This window comes from Lineus longissimus, chromosome 18 (genome assembly GCF_910592395.1).
Source record: "Lineus longissimus chromosome 18, tnLinLong1.2, whole genome shotgun sequence".
Lineage (NCBI taxonomy): Eukaryota > Metazoa > Nemertea > Pilidiophora > Heteronemertea > Lineidae > Lineus > Lineus longissimus.
Window position 1 is genome coordinate 10,234,174 of NC_088325.1, and position 20,971 is coordinate 10,255,144.

The 20,971-nt window shown below is 44.3% G+C and overlaps 1 protein-coding gene across 1 annotated transcript; it reads left to right on the plus strand.

Moving 5' to 3' along the window:
• The first annotated feature begins 657 nt into the window (after positions 1 to 657).
• LOC135502038 (nuclear receptor coactivator 6-like) lies at positions 658 to 20,794 on the plus strand. The gene is made up of 6 exons (XM_064794494.1): positions 658 to 742; positions 4,931 to 5,027; positions 5,977 to 6,112; positions 7,081 to 7,180; positions 7,874 to 7,957; positions 8,461 to 20,794. Exons 1-6 carry the CDS (start codon positions 664 to 666, stop codon positions 15,846 to 15,848), a joined length of 7,884 nt encoding a protein of 2,627 aa, XP_064650564.1. The 5' UTR covers positions 658 to 663; the 3' UTR covers positions 15,849 to 20,794.
• Positions 20,795 to 20,971: the final 177 nt, after the last annotated feature.

Below are 20,971 nucleotides of genomic sequence, written 5' to 3' on the forward strand. Positions count from 1 at the left end.
AACTCTTAGGTCAGTGGATGTTATGAATCTGGTTGTGGCATTCATGTCTTCCTCCGAGTGACCTGCAGATGCATGCCCATCTAAGGCCGATCGAGCAGCATCTGACTGGATTTCTGTTTTCAATCTCCTAGATGAATTGCGCTGCCTGCCACAGCTGATGAGATTCCCCCTCCCAGAGCTTTCTGGTTCTGAGGCGCCAGTGTCTCCCCCTTCGGATCACTACAATTTGTAGAAACATTTCCCAACCCGAAAAGGGAGGGGGGAATCTTGCCTCCCGGAGATTGGAAGCTCGCCAGCCTGAGGCTTGATTGCAGGCTATTGGAGCATTTAATGATCTAAGAGAGCAAGTCCTCTAGACAATTAGACAATCCAAGGGATTGTCTCTGAACGAAGAAAAGTTGTGACATCTGTGTTCAGAACATTATGATATCCCTCAAAAATACATATTCAAATGTATCCTCATGCTGCCGCAACCTCGTGTGGCAAAGTGCCTTGTCAAAGGAATGCAACGATTTTTTACGCTTGCAGGGAATTCCCTTTTGCGATAGGGGTTTTCCCAGATTCGAGAACGAGGCTCTGATGAATATTCATAAAGGTCATGCAAAATGGCGGCTACTGAAATTTGGCTTCTTCTTTATCTTTATTTACGCCGTTTATAGGGCGATGGACCCCAAAATGAGGGACATGGGGAAATCTAGTGGCAGTAAAAAGAAAAAGGATAATGATGTGCTTGGAATCGCGGGTAGGTTTGCTGTCCGTTTCGCTTGTTACGCCTTAGAAATGGGGCATTTATGTTGTCAACATTTCTGACGTGCATGCCAACACTGTGTACAGTGTACATACAATACACTGAGACACACACATGACACACATGATGACACATTCTTACAACATGTGGGTCATGACAGATCCTGTTTGATTGATATCACCGGCTACGAATGCTTGGGCTTCTAGAACTCCTCATGAATGTGCAGGCCCAGGACCTGTCGTTATTGATTGTATCATTTTTTAAATATTGACAATTTCGACGAAGGTTTTTGGGCGCTGGCCAGGGGGAGTCTAGCGTTTCACCTGGAAGAAAGGGTCACTGTGGCTTATGGCATTGTCCGTAGTTCGCTTAGGCCTTCTGACATGTTATTAAAGTGTGCATTTGTTTTGTTTGGGCTCTGGTTTGTCTTTGTCGAAATTGGAAATAATAATAATAATAATAATAATAATTTATTTGATTTAAAGTGCTAAAATAATGGTGCATACATTTTCTAAGCACTGTACATAATATTAAATGAGTACATTAAAAGTGGTGATTTCATGAGGATAAAAAACAGTTTAAAAACATCCGGAAAATATCAATATTTAAAACATGTATGGCCTACTCTGAATATGTTAGGATAAAAAGATGAGTTTTGAGTTTACTCTTAAAAGTGTTTAGCACAGTGACATCACGTAACCAGCTTGGAAGGGCGTTCCACAGCCCCGCGGCCCGGACACACAGAGATCGATCCCCGAAGACCCCATTTGAACGTGGGATGGCAAGGAGCCAAGGGTCATCCGAGGACCGAAGTCTGCGGCCGGGCGCACGGAGACTGAGAAGTTCCTTCATATACTGTGGGCTCTCCTCATGATGGATGACCTTGTGGGTTGTGAGAAGAACTTTGTAGTCGATACGTGATGTCACCGGCAACCAATGAAGAGATTTTAAAATAGGGGTTATGTGCTCTCTCTTTTTGGACCTGGTTAAGAGGCGAGCACTAGCATTTTGTGCTTTTTGAAGGCGCTGGATTTCACAGCCCGGTAATCCGAGCAAAAGACCGTTTTGGAAATCCAGGCGAGATGTTATTAGCGCATTTATTACTCTGGCACAGGTGGTATTGTCCAGGTATCGTCTGATCTTTGCTATTCTATGGATCTGATAGTAAACCCCCCTCACCACTTGGGACACCTGTTGTGACATAGACATGTTTGCATCAAAAACAGCACCAAGATTTCGAACCTGAGATGAGGGAGTAACAGAGGATGATCCGATCTGGATTGAAGGAAGTGGCTCAAGTCTTGACAGCTTTCTCTTCGACGCAATGATGAGGAATTCAGTTTTATCATCATTGCCCTTCAAGTGATTGGGGCCAAGCCACTCCCGAACATCTGCTACACATGATTCAGCCTTTTTAATGGCAAGGCGGAGCCCTTCTGGTGTGACATCGAACGTATCATATAATTGTATGTCGTCCGCGAAGCCATGACGACACATGTCATGATTTTCAATGATTGCCGCAAGGGGTTTGATGTATATAGAGAAGAGTATAGGGCCAAGCACGGAGCCCTGTGGCACCCCAGAGAGGAGAGGCATTTTGTCAGACTTTTGCCCTTGAACGAGCACCGACTGAGTTCTCGAGCTGAGGTAGGATTTAAACCACTCCAAGGCTGTCCCCCTGATACCAAGCTTGTCCTCAAGTTGTGAGATCAGAAGCTTATGGCTGATAGTATCAAAAGCAGCAGACATATCAAGGAGGATCAAAATCACACCCTGCCCCCTGTCAAGAGCCACATCGATGTCTGCCTTGATACGCAGTAATGCCGTCTCCGTGCTGTGTCCAACTCTATAAGCAGATTGTAACGGATCATACAGGCCATGCACCTTCATATGCAACACGAGCTGCTTCGCCACCACCTTTTCAATGACTTTTGATAGAAAAGGAAGATTGGACACAGGGCGATAGTTTTTGAGGATATTGCAATCCAAACCTGACTTCTTTAGCAGTGGTGTCACAAAGGCATTCTTTAAGCAGTCCTGTACCTGACCGGTCCCAATCGATTCATTTACACAACGAACCAACAGTGGCAAAATTGCATCCAGCACAACATCATCCCTGAGTAGCCAAGTAGGCAAAGGGTCCAAACCGCATGATTTGGGAGGACTCTCTTTGATCACCTTTCGCAGTTGATCAGAGGACACAGGCCTGAAACTGGTCAGACAACGATCTTCCAAAGGTGGGACAGTCGGGCTAGTACATTCATTAACAAAGCCAGCACGAATGGTCTCGATCTTCTCATGAAAGAAATGAGCAAACTTATTTGCCAACTCCTGTTTGTCATCAGAGTCGGGAAGTTTCCCCCCTTGATCAGCGGAAAGGAGCCCATTTACCTCTTTAAACATGTCACGAGTGTTACATGCTGCAAGTCTCTCATGCAGATAGCCAGTCTTTGCCCTATTTATCAATGACACCACTATCTTGCTCTGCTCAGCAAACATTTGGCGATGTACCTCCAGACCTGACTTTTTGTACTGGCGCTCAAGGTGACGCCGTGTCTTACGAGCAGCATGTATATCATCATTGTACCATGACTTACGAGAGGTACCCTTGATACGTACAGTGGTCACCGGAGCATGCTTGTCAAGCAAAGAAGACATGGCATCATTGTAGGCCAACACAGAATTTTCTTCACCGTTTAGGCTATTCAACCGTTCACAAATGTCCATGGCAAAAGTCACTGTGTCGATTTTTCTGAGCTTCCGTACTTTCTTTTCTACCTGGTTACTGGGACAGTCCTTATAGACACCGCAGAGTTCAAAGAAAATTGGAAAGTGGTCGGATATGGCTTTTAGCGGTTCCACTGTGAAGGTTGGTACAAGAACAGCTGACGGCCGGATGATGATATGGTCTAGGGTGTTGCCTGATCGGTGGGTCGGTTTGTCGATGATTTGGATGAGCCCATGCGTAGCCAACAGGTGGAGATACTTGATGGCTTCTGGATCATCCTTTCGATTCACTTTAACGTTGATGTCCCCCATTGATGATCGATAAAAAGTTAAGAAGTATAAGTCCAAAAACGTATCCATCCGACAATTAGTCAAACAATGAATGGCTACATATCAATCAGTTGGCTTGTGGAGAAAGGGTGATAACAAAACGGCCAAAGTTATCATTGAAGCAAATGATGTATTGTTAATACGGCTGGAATTTAGTTGTCAACATATTTTAGGCACTAGTCAATCATGACCCATACTAATATGAGGAAGGCTCAGGCCTTGATAGGGAGCTCTTCGTTAATATGGCTGGTGAGCGAGAAGACTCAGTGGGGGGGGGGGTATATTATAGTTAGGATGATGCCCGGGATGATGCCATCATGGCAGTTGACCGAAGAAGCAGTTGGCTAGCACACAATGTCAATGATTGATGGCGAGTAGTTGGTGGGTGGGAGAGGGGGGATATATCATTGAAGCAAATGATGTATTGTTAATACGGCTGGAATTTAGTTGTCAACATATTTTAGGCACTAGTCAATCATGACCCATACTATTACTAGTGAATGAAAGTGATGATAGGGTTCGTACTGAACTGAAAAGTTGTTATGACATCCGACTGAGACCTAGTGAAAACTGAAAGGGAGTGACTTGATGATTCATTGCCATTATCCAAAAAGGTCTGTAGTCCTGGTTTGTTGACCCTCACCAAAAAGCAGTGTGATGTCTGTCAGGATTCAGTCAGGTTGCAGTGTTGAACTAAGGAGGCATTGTGGTCATTAGAGATAAGAGTTAAGAAGTGGGAGTGTATCCTTTAGTCAGGCTGTTTGGCTTTATTGGTATTTTTTCTTGTTGATATGAGTTTGTGGGATCCATCCAGGAGCGGATCCATGCCTGTGGCAATTGTATGATGGGCCTGGTACGAAACTTCATGATTTGTGATATTATGACAGTCCTATACAAAACAATTTTGTTTCAGTTCTGAATACAATAGAACCTCTCTATCAAGAACCCCCTCAGGCCTAACAAGTGAGCACTGTCCTTAATAGAGAGGTGTCCTGATTAGAGAGGTCAAATTGAATGAAAAAAACCCATTTGGGACCAAAAGTAGTGTCCTTGATAGAGAGGTTGCCTTTATAGAGAGGTGTCCGCTAAGGGAGGTTCCACTGTACTTTCTTTCCTCCATTCCAGATTCCCCGAAGGATAGTCCCCTGAGCAAGATAAACGGAGTTGGGGATTCTAAGCCACCTCCTGATACGGATCCGTACGAGTGGGAAGATGAGACAGAGTAAGTTTATGTAATTTCAACCGCATATAAATATTTCGAGGAATATTGTCTTGTTTACCAGATGATTGATTGACTGCAACATCGTCTTTTCCATTGACTTGGTGTCTTTTCAGGACCTTCTTCTTCTTCATCTTCTTTAGCGTTCGCTCTGCATTTGGAGGTGATTTTCTCCAGGGAGAATTCCTCCTCCAAGGCGGAATGAGCGTTTTTACTTGCCAATACGGTTTGTCGCCAATTGGGTAAATTGGCCTAGTGACTCCGACTTTGGCCAGAGGTAGAGTCCACGCAAGCTACTCATGTTTCTCATTTGGTGGGGTATTTTGCTTGGCCTGTCATAGACCCCAGATACAAGGAACATCAGTTTTACGTCTCATTCGAAGGACTATGAATGAGAGCCAGGAATTCAATTTCCTTCAAAGCCACGCTGGTTCATCCAGAAATACAATCCTGGGTTCTCCCCGGTGGCGGTGTCAAACCTGGGCTCTATAGCGAGGTAGCCAGCAGTGTTTAACCACTATGCTATGAGGCTTCTCCAGGTACCTACTTAGGACCCTGGTGTTCATTTTATTTTCAGTCAATAACACTTGATGTGTGAAGCTGTGGGGGTCATCGGGTGTGCTAAAACCTATGGCAACTTTGGTTTAAATGGAAAAGTCACCATGGGGTTTCTATGAGCTATTAAGCAGCCTGTTGGGGTGTCATGGTGAACTAGGAGGCACTGGGGCTCTGAGGTCAAACTCACCCCCAATACTCCTCTTGATCTAGTGCTAGTGTAAAAGCCAGTATTTTTAAGAAGGTTCAGGTTGGGGGTAACTTACACAAGTATATACATGCAGAAACAATTATAACTGAGGAAAAAGTTATTTTATGCCCTGGATATTTCAAATTATGAAAATTTCTAGCCACTTAAGTCCACATCGACTTACATATAACCGTCTTCTATTTTTAGAACGAGTAACTGGAGTGAGAACCAGAAACGACAGGTCAGGAATAAAACGGAGAAGAAACGAAAGGAGAAGATCAGAGGGTTCATAAATGATTTAGCTGTGCTGTTACCTCCTGACAGGGGTGTCCCAAAAAAACAGGTGAGAAGTTGTGGTGGAAGGAATTGATACCGTATTGGTTGTCTCTCCAGAGGCTGGAGCGAAAATGTCGGCCTGACCAATGGGCCTCTGAATTTGATATTTTCGCAAACTCCGGGCGGGGATGATAATTACTGGAGTATTTGACAAGGTATGGAGGTAAAAGTTATAGGCCAGGGTAATTGGCAGCATTGGCCTCGATGCTAGTTGAGAAAAGGTTGGGTGCCTACTAGTCATCTATTCTCGTCTATTCTTGTCAACTTGTGAGGCAGGGAGCCGTAACGTTCTATTTTGCTCTAGAAGAAACCATTCACTTGTTCTGGTGAAAGGTATGTAGTCACTGTACATGACTGTTGTACTCAGTGCCGCAGCTGCCAGTGACTGAGCTCTGTATCACCGGCACACGCTCTAATAGCGATAAATGAAAACGATGACAATATGACTTGATCTGTTTCAAAGTACTCTGTTCCACTGACCTCCGAGTGTTACCAAAATCACTCAAGCGCGTAAACAATGATGTGATGTTTTCATGAAAGGTCTATTGTTGTCCAGGTGGATGGCATGTAATAAAAGGTTATTATCTTATTGGGACAGTGGAATTTTAGATGTTTTTCCCATTGAGACGGTTTTCTTTCAAGCTCTTGTTGGTGGCTGCAAGGCGCAAGGATCGTGCTTCCCCAAATACAAATAGTTCTTCCCCAAATACAACACCGCTGTTGGCTAATTATAGTGCTAGATGTGTGACTGTGAAAGGAAAGGATCTAAAAGTTTGTGCTCATTGGTTTCAGAAGCTCAATTAAGGACACCCTCAGGACTGACAAGTGCTGTCCTTAATAGAGAGGTATCCTGATTAGGGAGGTCAAATTGAACGAAAACAACCAATTTGGGACCAAAACTAGTGTCTTCAATAGAGAGGGTGTCCTTGATACAGGGGTGTCCGCTATATTTTAAATTTCCTTTTATGATTTCAGCAATGTATGAACCTGATCTTGGAACGGACAGTCGAGTACATGAGCTTCCTCAAGAAGCAGAACCAGGCCCTTCTCTTGGAAAAGGGCGATGAACAGCAAGGTACGAATTAACTTGAAGTGCATTATGTGTAGGATGTTAAGGGTTGATCATCGGTACCACAATTTTGGCTAGAACTTGGAACCTGAAGCAATTAGAACTCTTCCAAAATGAAGTGAATGCCAATTTGAAGGGTGGGAGCCTCTTACACATTTTTCTAATACCCAAGGCAAAAAGGGTCTAAAATAGGTGCCCAAATACTCTTTAAATTCCAGGCTTGTAAATGTGTAACCTGCTGTGGACGCAAATCCTCAAATACAGCAAAGATCTTAAAAGGACCATGATGATGATGATGATGATGATGATGCTGTTGCTAATCATGGGCATGTCTTTCTAAACGAGGCATCCTCAAACTTACCTCTTTTCTCGCTTTAATATCTAATCATTCTCAGGGTTCTCCACTGTATGCTTTTGTCCAGGCGCAGCACTGGGACAAAATCATTTAAAGCACCCGAACGATAAAACGTTCGCAGCCGGACAGATTTATGAACTTGGTAATGGTTCAAAGGGCGTCCAGACGGATTTTACTGCTAACCTTGACTAATTGAAATGAAATCCACTTTGTGTTTGGCCAAAGAAATTTGATGTGGAGAACACTGATTGTAAGGTGTCGTTGGTCATTGTAATCCAGTCTGGCACCATAAAAAACCCTAATTTTGATTGATTTGATAACAGATTTCCCCCTCCTCGTTTCAGCTGAGGAGATCAAACGCTTAAAGGTAGAGATCACGGAACTCGAGCATGAGCGGGACAGGTACAAGAAACGTGCAGAAGAAAAAGGCAAGTACCATGGTTAAGGAAAACCAGGGCAGTGGTGGTCTAGGTGAAGGGTTGACCATGGGCCCCGCCATTTCGGCTAGAACTTGAAATCCTAAACAGTTAGAACTCTTCCAGAACGACGTGAATACCCTCATCAAGGGAGGGAGTTTGTTCTAGTTTTCCAGAGAGCAGCCTCCCAGGTTTTAAATGGGCATTAACTTCATTTTGAAGGAGTTCTAATTGCTTTGGGAATTCAAGTTCTGGCCAAAATGGTGGTACCCGTGGTCAACCCTTAAAGGGGGGTTGGTCCTGAGATGATGCCAGGCTGGCAAAAATGATGATTTCGGAGTTTCTAAGTAGAGGCTGTTTCAGTTACTGCAAGATGAATACAAGTGTGCGTGTGCGTGAAAAAAGTCGAAGAACAGCTTGAATTTTTGGTGTGGAATGTTGACTTCCTCAGGCACGAACACCAAAACTGTTAACCACTACAAGTGCTTTTTTATATCATATTGCTCTTATTCCAGTTTCAGCTGGTTTTCCTGAGCCTGACCCGAGCGAGATGTGGGACTACCGCAAGGACTTCAGTCATAAGATCGACCCAGAGAAAATCGATCTTACAAAGTTGATCAAGGGTCTGAAGAAAAACAACGACGAAAACAAACTTGAACAAAACACGGATGGAAAAGATCGGAAAAATCGCGGGAAAAAGCAGAAAAAGACTGTGAAATCTCACTTGGAGGATGAAAAGAGGGACACGCGTCCTGCGGATTCTGCGGAATTTCCGGGCCATGTTTTGAATCTTATTGACAGCGCTGGAAACGAAAAGGTGCAGGATTTAAGTTCATCTCGGACAAAACCGCAGCATGTGCAGGAAATTGGTATGGAAGTTTCTAAACCTAGTGCTACGAAATCAGACGATGTTACAACTTCTGATGTCGAAGTAATTGCGAGCAGTATTTCCCAAGCTGAGACCAGTACTGCTGTTACCGGTTCCGTTACTGTTCAAACTGACCAACCGGATATTTTGGCGCTGTCGCTGAGTGGTCAGTTGACGCCAAATTCTATTGGACCGTCTTTTGGTAACCCGATGGATGTCAGCCCCGAGGCTGAAAATCCTTTGCAGACGTTAGCGTCGGTCGCGTCAAATACGCAAAATTTGACAAGCGCTGTACAAACTTTAGGGGGAAACTCTGTGTTCCCTCAGTATAGTCCAACGACAACGCAAATGACGCAGTCTTTGAATATCCCGATTATGTCGACTAATCAGAAGGCCTTGAATACTTCAGGTCAGGGCCTAATGATGCCGCCCCAGAATGTGCCATTTTCTGGTTTACCGAATCCCGGAGGTGGCATGTTCGTCATGAATCAGCATGGCCAGTTCATTTTGATGAACGACCCGTCACAGGGTATGATGGATCCGAACTTGGCTGCAGGTATGTCTGGCGTTCAACAGGTCACGAACGTTCCCGGCTTGCAACCTGTTACGAGCACACCTGCAGCGCCACCTGTCGCCAAACCGAAAAAAGCATCGAAGAGTAAAAAGTTAGAAAATGTCAATGATGGCAGTAGTACGACTGTCGTCTCCGGCACTGGAGTCGTTATGTCTACGCAAGTTACGACAACAGCAGTGTCGACTCCTAGTGTTACGACACCACAACCGGATGGTGCAATGACTTTCGCTGATCAGAATGCATACACGCAGCAGATTCTCGCAGGTGGAGGTGTGCCGCAAATGATACCTTTAAGTAACGGACAAATGGGCTTGCTCGCGCCCAATCAGTTACCATTATTAGCCAATCAGCAGCCAGGACTTGGGATGCTGCCGCCTGGATTAATACAAGGCCAAAACGGCGGCATGGTATTTCCCCCGGGATTTCCTAATCCACCAATGGGAGCAGTTGGACAGTCGAATCTCCCATCAGCTCTGATTTTACCAAACGGACAAATAATCCCCGTTGTGACGCAGCCAAGTATGTTAGGTGTTAATAATGGTGTTATACCCACCAGCCAGGGGGCACCTCTCATTATACCGAGCTCAAAAGCGAACACTCTTGTCTCTCAACCAACCGGTGATATTTTTGTACCGGGAATGGGCCAGATGCCAAATTATCTCAACATGGGTTCCATGGCCGGCCCAGCACAGAGTTATGGAGGTTTGCTGATGACGACCCAGAGTATGACGACCACAGCACAAACAACGATGAGTGATCAGTCGAGCCAAACGAACGTGACATCGTCAGCACAACCTACAGTGACACCTTCGATTTTACCATCGTCTAGTGATACATTCCCGCAGAATTTAGGATCGAGTATGATGGCAACACAGCCAACTTTCGCGTCGTCACTGAGTCAGCCGCATTTACTCGGACAACCACCAGTCGGTTTACCACTTCCGCAGTTCATGCTTGACGGTGTCATGAAAAATAGCGCTTCTCAAGTCTTAAGTGGACAAGGTCAGATTGTATTCAACTCAAATCCAGACATTGGTCAGAAGTTGGTCAATAGCTCAACTGGAGGTCAAGGTCTTGTTCAGGGTCAAGGCCAGATTATCCAGGGTCAAGGTCAAATGGGCGTTCCGAATCCAGGAGTCTTGCAGCCTCCTTTAGCAGGCATACCGATGGTGAATTCACAGGGACAGATAACTTTCAGTATTCCGCAAACAGCGGCCAGTATTCCGCAAACTGCGGCAAAAGACAGTGCAGGTAAAATGCCACCTGGGGGCGGTATGATTAGTTTCGGTCCCGGCGGAATCCTGCAATCCGGAATTTCACAAGCAGCGTCGACAATCGGGCAGACGCAGTCTAACAATGCACAGTCATCAAGCACAGCAGTGAATACCTCCGCTGGATTCAATAATGGAGGCGGCATTCACACAAGTTCAAGCGGCGTCCGGAGTCCGTCGGTGTCGTCTGGATCTGGGCCACAAACTGTGCAAGTGATCTCATCCAATGGGTCGCTATACCTTACCTTGCCCCAAGGTGCCCAGCACCAGGGGCCGATTATCATCGATCCAAGCAGCTTGCCAATGCTGCAGCCAAAAGTGACAAGTTCTTCTGCAGGGCAGCCTATTGCCCCAGTGCCACCTGGAGTCGTCAAAGGAAAAAATAAAAAAGGTCAGCGTGTCTTAATGCCCAAGCCGCCGTTAAATATGATGCACCCAATGTGGCAAAATCAGGTTTACATAACGGAGAAGTTGCCTGAGGCGAACAGAGAGGAGGAATCTCAACAAAAAGTTGCGGACGAGAAGGACAAGATGCCTGAAACCACAGCTACTCAAGACATACTCGCTAAAGCCGCCGAATCAATCTTCTCATCTTCGATGGCGGATATTTCGCCGACGATGTATGGTTCTCCCGATCAGGCGTTACAAATCGACACCGCCGATCAACACGCTGTTGCGCCTAGGAAGGATTCCGCGCGTAACCGCAGCCGCAAGAAGAAGCCGTCTGTGTCGAAAGTGGTAAAAGTGCAGAAACTTACCGAAGCAAATGCGGCGCAGAAAGAAGAAGAAAATTCGGAAAATGTGGAGAATACTGCAGTAAGTTTGTCTTCTGTGTCTACAGAAGCTGTTGAGTCTGTGCCAACGAAAGCAGACGGCGCGGTGTCAACTTCGACAAACATTGTCAACGCGGGACAAACTTCTCAGTATTCTATGCCGCTATCTATTGTCGTGTCCGAATCCAACTCGACTCCAATTACAAGCAACTCGACTCCGTCATCGGGAATGACTTCATTGAACATTCCTGATCTCTCTGCGCGACTTTTAAGTTTTACGAGCAATGTTGAGACGACGAAAGTTTCTAACAGTAATTGTAGCACTCCCACTTCTAATACGGCGTTGGAGGAAGCAAAACTGTCTGTCCCGGAGGTAGCAGATGAGTCGAAAAATGTGAAGAAAAAGCCTACGTCGCCAAAAGACCCCACGCCAAAAACTCGCAAGCGGAATTCCTCGAAGAAAAATATAGTCACGTCGCCAAAGATCAAGCCGAGTAGTTTACCGGAGACTATCATGTTTTCAGAGGCAGATTTGTCTGATGTTTTGGATCAGGTAGAAAATCTTGAAATTCCTAATGCAGGTGGTGCGCCGCCGAAACCTGGTCGATCACGAGGAAAGAAAAATAAATCTGCGGATAAGGATGATTCTGGAAAACCGGACAAGAAGAAACGGAAGCAGAACAATAAACAAAATGAGTACGATTTTCAGGACGATGTTTTGCCCGAGGATCCCGGTCTTCACATTGATTTGGATCCACCGTCTTTGACCGATAGTTCCCCGGCACATGTTGTTAGTCCTCCGACGAAAGTTGTAACGTCAGCTCCCAGTACGCCTGTAGCGCCCTCTATAGGGTTTGTGAGCCCCAAACCTGTGGAGGAGCCTGCACCGACACCAGAGGTCTTGCCGGAGCCTGAGCCAGAGCCGGAGAAAATGGATATTCCCGATGACGACCAGGAGGAACAGGCAAATAAGCTTTTGGATAGTCTCGAAGAAATGATCCAGGCTCCCTCTAGTGTTAATTCCACACACCAACCATCACCGGCGATGCTGTCGTCACCAGCGATGATGTCGCCTCCTGCCACTACGAATGATCTTCCTGAATTATCGGAGGCCAAGTCGGAGAGTGTGAGTGTGATGGAGGCTCTTGGTCTGATGACAAGTACGGATGTATCCCAGCCATCTCAAATGTCACCGCCTAAATTGACCAGTGTTATCTCGCCATTAAGATTACCGTCACCAATGCCAGAGAAATCACTGACTGAGACAGTGTTGGAAAATTTCCCTACGACTACTAGGGGAACTTTCCCTGCAAATTCCAGTCCATGTGTCACACCACCTAGTAGCCGAGAAGTTCTGCGCGACACTTGCGACAACCAGCCGCTTGGGAATCCAAGTTTGTTTGCAGATATTCCTATTACCAAGGAACAGCCACTTGGCAACCCAAGTCTGTTTGCAGACGTTCCTATCACCAAGCAGAAGACATCCCCTGAAAAGCAGACGTCAATACAAAGTCCCGGTTTTGCAGACACTCCACAGATTACTCATCAGAATAATTTCAATCCATACGAAGCTAGTATTCCATCGGGTATTGAGATGGATATTCCAAGTATTGAGGTGAAAAATTCTTCATGTAATCATCAGGATGGACGGAAAAGCATTGAACAGATACCCAATACTTCTCTTGCCAGTCAAATATCTGGAAATTCAGCCAATCAGTTGAGTGGAAATTCAACCAGTCAGATGAGTGGGACGTCAGCCAATCAGCTTCCTGGAAATGCTCAGCCACCATATCTTAGCCATTCTGTTGAATCATTATTTGGGTCGACGGGAAATCGCAAGGAATCTGGTCGAACACCAGATGCAAGTACAGTGCCATCTATTCCAGAGAAGGAGCCCGTATACCAAGAAACGGCTCCTGCACCGCCTAGCCAACCTGCTCCAGCTCCTGCACCTGCACCTGCACCGGCGCCGCCTCCTGCTCAGCAGAAGAGCCCTTCAAAGTCACGTAGCTATCACCAAAGTACAGGCAGCCAGTCGAAGAAAAAGAGCAGAAGTTCTGCTCCACCTCCTCAGCCCAATTTCTACTCTGCTGAAAATCTGCTGCACTCTCAGAATCATGGTCGCCATCCGTTACACAAGGATATGCCACCGATGTTCCCGTCCCAAGGTGGTGAAGGTGGCATTCCTTGCAATATGCCGCATAGAAACGAAGGTTTTAACTGCAACCCTCTCTTCTTGCCACCTACATCTTCAGGGCCAAATATGCCACCAACGTCTATGCCATTTAATATGCCGTCATCGTCGTCAGGGATGCAGCCTCCGCCATTTTCATTTAGTTTGTCTTCGTCCTCTTCGTCTGCTCCAACAAACACTTTCAGTCCGCAGTCGTCGCAGTTTTCATTTTATCCATTACACCCGCCTCCAATATCGTCGCATAATTCTGGCCATGGCCCCATTACGGGACCTGGGCCACCAGATACAAACATTGGATTAAATTTGCCACAGTTTGGAATGGAGAATCCGGAACAGAACAATCCAAGTCGAGAAATTCCTCGGCCGAATCAGGAGAGTCTTACGTCGCCCCCGCAGGTTTCTGGGAATCCGTCGTACCCAAATTTTAATCGGCCAACGAACAATACTCGTGTTACAGGACACCATGGACCTGGCCGTAACCAGTTCATGGAACCAGCGCCACCTTTGATGCATAATGATAAAGACTTGGCTAACTTACCACCACCTCTTCAGCAGACGCAGTTCAATATGGTGGACTCGCGGAGACCGGAGATGAATCCGCCGCCACCGCAATCATTCCCAGAAATGGGTCGATCACCTTCGAATGCGTCGGATCCAGGATCGCAGCGCTTAATGCCCGATATGGGACGCCACCCGCCTCAGTTCACTGACATTCCGCCCCATCGTGTGATCCCGTCGCAACCGAGGCATCCAGAAACGAGTCCATCGCAGCCAAATTTCTCAAATCATCCAAATTCTGGAGCACAAGGTCAAAACCGGCAGGAAATGAACTTGCCACATTCGCGGTCATCTGATATGGGCAGGTCTCGGCGACAGTCTGACGGCGGACATTCACGAATGAACGATATGGGCCAGTCGCCCAGAATTGGCGAAATCAACCAATCGCCAAACAGAGAAAGCAGTCAAGGTCAGAAACGTCTGTCTGACATAGCGCCACCTTTGAACAACCAACCGCGTAGTCGTCCAAGTTCAATAACGAGTCGATCGCCTCACGTAATGAACAGTTTGCCGGGACCAGGACCGTTCTTTCACTCCCCGGGGTCAACGTTTGTAAATCAGGGCCCACCTCCGCCAGATCTCACGAGCCCCCCCTTACGACATCCAAGTCGTGGACCGTTCGAGGCGGGAAATTTCAATAATCAGCCACCGCAGGATTTCAATCCCATGTTGAACTTTGGAGCATCTGGTTTCGACCCGCCACCTTTAGAGTTACGTGAAACTAATCCAGCCCCACCACCACCACCACCAGCACCACCGACTTCGCAATCGTCCGCCTTTAATAATAATCAGGCCGCGCCGCCTCCGCCGTCACAAAGCACAAAATCAACCAATCAGAGATCGGAGAGTACACGTGCACCGAAACGGACTAGTAGTGCTAAAACGACAACTGCAAAACCACGCGCCAAGTCGAAAAAACAGACTCAAAAACAACAGCAACAGCAACAGCAATATGAAATGGATACAAACCTGCAGAATTCGATATTTGAGCCAAATCGCAGCATGACGCCATATTTTCCAATTTCAAATATGTCGTCGCCGCCGCCTAGGAATATGCAAGCAGACGGACCAACTTATATTGGCAATTTATTTGGTGGGCCTTCGCGACCGCTTTCAAACACTGGACCTTCACCGCACCACAAGAACTCTGAGGTCAATGCTCCATTTAATTCATTGTTTCCGCCAGGGCGGCCGCAGAATGGATTAGGGTTGAATTTCCAGCCGCCAGGTTTCGGTATGAATCACATGCATGGTAACCATGGCAACCCGGGGCCGATTCCGCCGCACGGGAACTCAGTGTCCGTCACGCCACACATGCCAAATTTCAACCTGAGTAACTTCTTCCAGGATATAAACAACCCCGGCCAAAACGACTCGATAAATATCTCGCCGATTAAATTCCCGCACGGCAATCCTATCCTGAATCAGCAAGGTATCGATCATCAGTTGCAGCATCATCACCAGCCGGGAATGTTCCACAATCGGCCACCACCCCCTGTGTTACATAACGCCATAAGTCTCCTAGGACACCAACATCATGGTTTCGACTCCAGGCAGGTGGGGCAGCCGCTAAACAGTTCGATGGGGCCACCATTCCACGGCCACGGTGGCGCACCATCTTTTGGGATGCCACCAGGGTTAAATTTCAATATGCATGACCATTGAGCCAGGTTTTGAATTTGGTTTCTGTTCATTTAATCCAATGTTTGCCCACTCAATGGTTCCAAAATATTTCAAAATTTGTTTCGAAAAGGGATTTTTCCAATACTCCCAATACAGTAGAACCGCTCTATCAACGACGCCCTCTGAACTGACAAGTGCTGTCCTTAATAGAGAGGTGTCCTGATTAGAGAGGTCAATTTGAATGGAAACAACCAATTTGGGACCTCAACTAGTGTCCTTAATCGAGAGGGTGTCCCTAGTAGAGAGGTGTCCGCTAAGGGAGGTTCTACTGTACTTTGAATCGGCACCACGATTGGAAGGATTTACTGTAGCATACACTGTTGTGAGTATGCATGATCAGATACAAAATCTGTAACTGTGATTTATTAAAATTTTAAGTGTGAATGGTAGCCACCAAATGGCCAAATATTGGGCCAATCCTGATGGGTTGAAATAGTCTAAACTTGGATTGAATAAACATGAGAGTAAACATTACTATGATTAGATATGTGATATTCTGCATTGCTCAGTATTATTGGAGAAAAAAATTCCACACCCATAACTAGCTGTGGAAGTATACTGTGAAATGAGTTCTCCAGCGGTAATTGAATGTCAGATTTCGTCTGAAAAGAAGGATGTGACTGTGATTTATTAAAGTTTTTTAAGTGTGAAAGGTTCAGTTGGATAATTTAAAAGTCTGGGATCACCATGAAATATCAAAATGATTAGATTTGAGTTGGGGGAGGGGTGCTATATTGTCAAATTTGATAGAATCTGTGTTGAATAAATTACTGTGGTTGTCTTTTCCAACAATTGACATGGTATTTAGTTCTAAAATTAAGTCATGCTGTGTTAAATTTTTTTAAAGTAATTGTATTTGAATAATAATGGATATAATTTTTTACTGGAAACAAATGTAACTTTACGTGCCATGTTGAACAGAATTGTCTGAAACTATTGAATTACCTGTCAAATGATAATAATTGTTTTAATTGTTTTATTTTTCTATGAGAATATGCATTTTGGTGTGATGTGATTCTTTCCTTAGATCTAATAAAGGCAAGATTATTAATATGTAACAAAAGTGGGAATACTTTAGAGGACTATTTACACTGCTCTACTCTACTCTGTTAACCTATTTGCTTGGATTTTTGCGAAAATGCAGAATTTTAATTTCCCCTCTTTTGTAAGCTTTTCAAAAACCTGGCTCAGTGGTGTGGTTATCTCAAAACGCCCATTCATAGGCTGAAGTATAGATTAATCTATACTTGATAGGATGGATAAAGTGTCGGTGCTAGTGTCTTCACCTTGAGTATAAGGCCAGGCACCATAGACCGTAGTTTGGCCTGAGCAGGGGGGAGGGAATCCTGGATAATTGGAAAATTCTGTCTATGTACTGAACGACCCAAGATGGATTGGCAGAGGGAAATGGACGGTCGTGTTCCCAAGCTCGAAATATTCAACGAAGAAAATGATACCTGTTTTTACTGCATCTCCCGATTAAGTTAATGTTGGATTAAAATATTGGGATGACTGAGAAGGAAAACTTGTTTAAATCTGTGTTTATTCATTGCTCGGTTTCTGCAGGCAATGTTGTTTTTTATAATCGGCCAGGTGCTTGCTGGAATATTTGTAGAATCTCACAATTGTTCAGAACACCCCTTTAGAACAGAATCGTATGACCTGTGGCTGAATATTTGTATAAAATTTGCATTAAATGTGTATATCAGGGTCAGACCACTCTTGTTTCAGAGGGGTGCTTTAATGTAGGTCACTGCCATGTAGATTGTGCACTGCAATCAGTAGTTCTGACAGGTTGTCCCAGAAAATTTGTAAAACTTTTCTGTGACATTCTGTAGAAATAGATGTAAAACTTTAAATACTGTACATTGTGTAATAAGATAGTGTATGTGCTCCCATACATGTATATATGTGATTATATTTGTACCTGTACTACTGTGTGTTATGTGTCTTGTAGGATACATGTTGGTTCAAGCTAAAATAGGTATCTTTAGGTTAGCGTCAGATGCATTCATTGGCTACTATTTGTGTTACAGCCAGTTGGAACCAGTAGAAGTGTCATTCATTTTGCCACTTGACACTTCCTCTACCGTACCGCACGGTTTTGGAAGCGTATAGAACCCCTGGTCCGCACCCGGTATTGACCGGGTGACCTGGATCCCGACTTGGCCTAGGAAAAGTTTCATTATAAAATAGCAAGCACTACCCAATCTTTGGGACGAGGTCTGTATTGGAGTGACTGCAGTGCTGCCATCTCGTTTTCCAGTCTCTGGCGAATGATAGAACTGCATAACTTTGGCTTGATCGACCTGCACAGAAGGCGAAGAATATGGAAAATTTATCTTAATTTTTTCCGCGACACCCGTTATTCGTATGACAGTGACTTTTTACCATGTCTGCGGGTAGGTTGGAGTTATAATAGCCAAGTTTTCTTTGATTTGCTGAAACTCCCTCAGATTTTTTTTCTGAGGATGATATCATTGTTTTAAACATATCAGATTTTTATTTTATTATGCTTCTTACGTCTGTCTCAGTTGATTTTAGTTTTTGTTGACTGAAGATTCTTGCTGAGCATTGTCAGTTTAAGTGAATTATGGCTGTTACTGTGTGTTTGCCACCTTGTGCCTGAAATATTTTGCAAAAAGAAAGGATAGGAAAAACCTTTGAAATTTGTATGGCAATCCCTTTCTCATAAAATCATGAATAATCATGAGAAAAAATATTCATGAAATATGGTACACTGCAAATTTTTGCAATTTGCAATGTTTAAATTTTTTTGGCAGTTTCACCTTCCTTCTTACAGATTTTAGCATAAAAGAAATAAAATTTTCAGCTATTTTTCTGTGAATCAAGATAATTCACCGAATCTGCTCAACTAAAATTTGGCGCCGAACAGTACTTCTTGGTTTTAATACCAGTAGGTCTGTGAGCTACTCCAACAGGAGCACTTGCCATACTCCTTTAAGGACTCTTGATTGGCAAACATGAATCAGGCAAAAAATTCATCTTTATTGGATTAACCATTAAAATTGGGCTGCAAATGCAGAATTTAATTGACGCCAGATGAAAAATTATGAAATTCACACACTTTTGGCTCCGCGAACGTTACCAGATTTACTGTACATGCCGCTAAAATTGAGGACCACAAAAATCAATTGCCACCATGTCCGGATTCCCCCCCTTGACGGGGAGTGTGGTGCTGCGGAGGACGTTACAATCTCTAAGGCTTGTATGTCAAGATGATGGTATCTTATTGGTGTAAATCACAAACACAAGCATTTAGAACAAGTAGTTTTTGGGTAGACTTGAAGGAAGATGTTGAAATTTGTTAAGTTACTAAATTATGCATAATATATCGATTTTTGTAGACGCGTGTAGGTACTGAGGCCAAATGTCAGCTTGTGTTAATCATGTATTGCCAAAAGGATAAGACATTAGCTTTTTGAGTTTTGAGGCCAAATTTTTACTATGATTCCACGGAAGGAAGTCTCTCATGCCTGTCAACATAAATTAATCATGATTTTTTTGAGAATTATATTGCACTAAGGCAGCGGTTGCTTTAGTGGGACACATTATCTGTTGCCTCGAAGTCACCAACTCTACTGTAGGGACAAGGTTAGTCCCTCGATCTCCCCAGCTAATGTGGTAAATGCTAGGATGTCGCTCAAATCATTGACATCAGTAGTAGATGTTTTATTGATAGGAAGATTGGTGGTCACAAAACTTAATTGATGTTTTCTATTCGAAATATCTGTGAAATTACAGCATTTGCCTCTCAGCACACAGTTAAAAGAATCCAGGCCTAGCCCAATACACGGTCTGTTGTGTTTTAGCAAAGCCTGCATCTGCCCAGGTCTAAATTCCCATTGTTCTACTGTCTTGTCAAAGGGTTATCAGGGGAGATCATGATATTATCGACCCTCACGAAACCACTTTCATGGGGACATTCGGCCTGAACCAGCAAGGGCAATAAGCGTAGTGAGGTATTCATCCTAAATCTTGATGCTGCTGTGAGTGTCATCAATCATATTGTTTATAGGCTGGCTGTCTCCTCAATTTTATCAGTAAATGCTAATGTACAGTTTTAGTGTGCATCAAAAAATGTACACAAAGCTTCTCGTTTAAGGTAGATGTTATCACTAATTTGCAAATATTGTAAATAGAATTTTCTGGGTTGAAAAAGAAGCCGCACACTGTTTTTGAAATATCTGAAAATATTTTTGGCCAACAGCAGTTACATGAGTGGTCTATTAGTACATGTTCACTGTGTACAAGCATACCGGGCTATACACCCATTGAAAATATTCTTTTTTATGCAAGGTATTTTAATACCGCTTGGGCACGTTTTCAAATTGGCTACACATTATGTCATTAAAATGTGCACTTGTTCACCTTAAACAATGCTATATGACAACAAGTCTGTATAGCAGGGTATGTGCTTGTGACGTGCTGTATAGCAGGGTATGCACTTGTGACATGCTGTAAAGCAGGGTATGTGCTTGTGACGTGCTGTATAGCAGGGTATGCACTTGTGACATGCTGTAAAGCAGGGTATGTGCTTGTGACATGCTGTATAGCAGGGTATGTGCTTGTGACATGCTGTAAAGCAGGGTATGTGCTTGTGACATGCTGTATAGCAGGGTATGCGCTTGTGACGTGCTGTATAGCAGGGTATGTGCTTGTGACGTGCTTGTCCACAGTGACCTTCGTCATGAACAAATATTTTTTATGATAAATGTCGATGTTTGCAATTGTAACAGATGATGGCCTCTTTTTACACCCAGTACATGCTGAACTGGCCCGAGTCAGTTGTACCAAGAAATATTCGTGTCCATGCATTTATGAACTTTTTATACATAATAACTTGTACAAATGCACTGTTGTATATATTTTTACTACAGAGAAATACAGAGATTATGTCATATGAACACATTTCGTATATCATTTTTTGAGTTTTTTAATACTTGTGGTCAAGTTCATGTCCTGTTTCTGATTGCTAAATGTGAACAAAACATTTTTCAGCGCTGCTGCGTAAAAATCGTCGAAGTTTTCATTTGGTTTCTGTACACGCTTTGAGAGATCGAGCTTTTCCGGGAATGGAACGC

Coding starts and splice junctions, on each gene's coding strand:
- LOC135502038 (XM_064794494.1), top strand. CDS start 664: ATGGACCCCAAAATGAGGGACATGGGGAAATCTAGTGGCAGTAAAAAG. Junction 5,028..5,976: donor GAGTGGGAAGATGAGACAGA/GTAAGTTTATGT, acceptor TTCTATTTTTAG/AACGAGTAACTGGAGTGAGA. Junction 6,113..7,080: donor GGGGTGTCCCAAAAAAACAG/GTGAGAAGTTGT, acceptor TTATGATTTCAG/CAATGTATGAACCTGATCTT.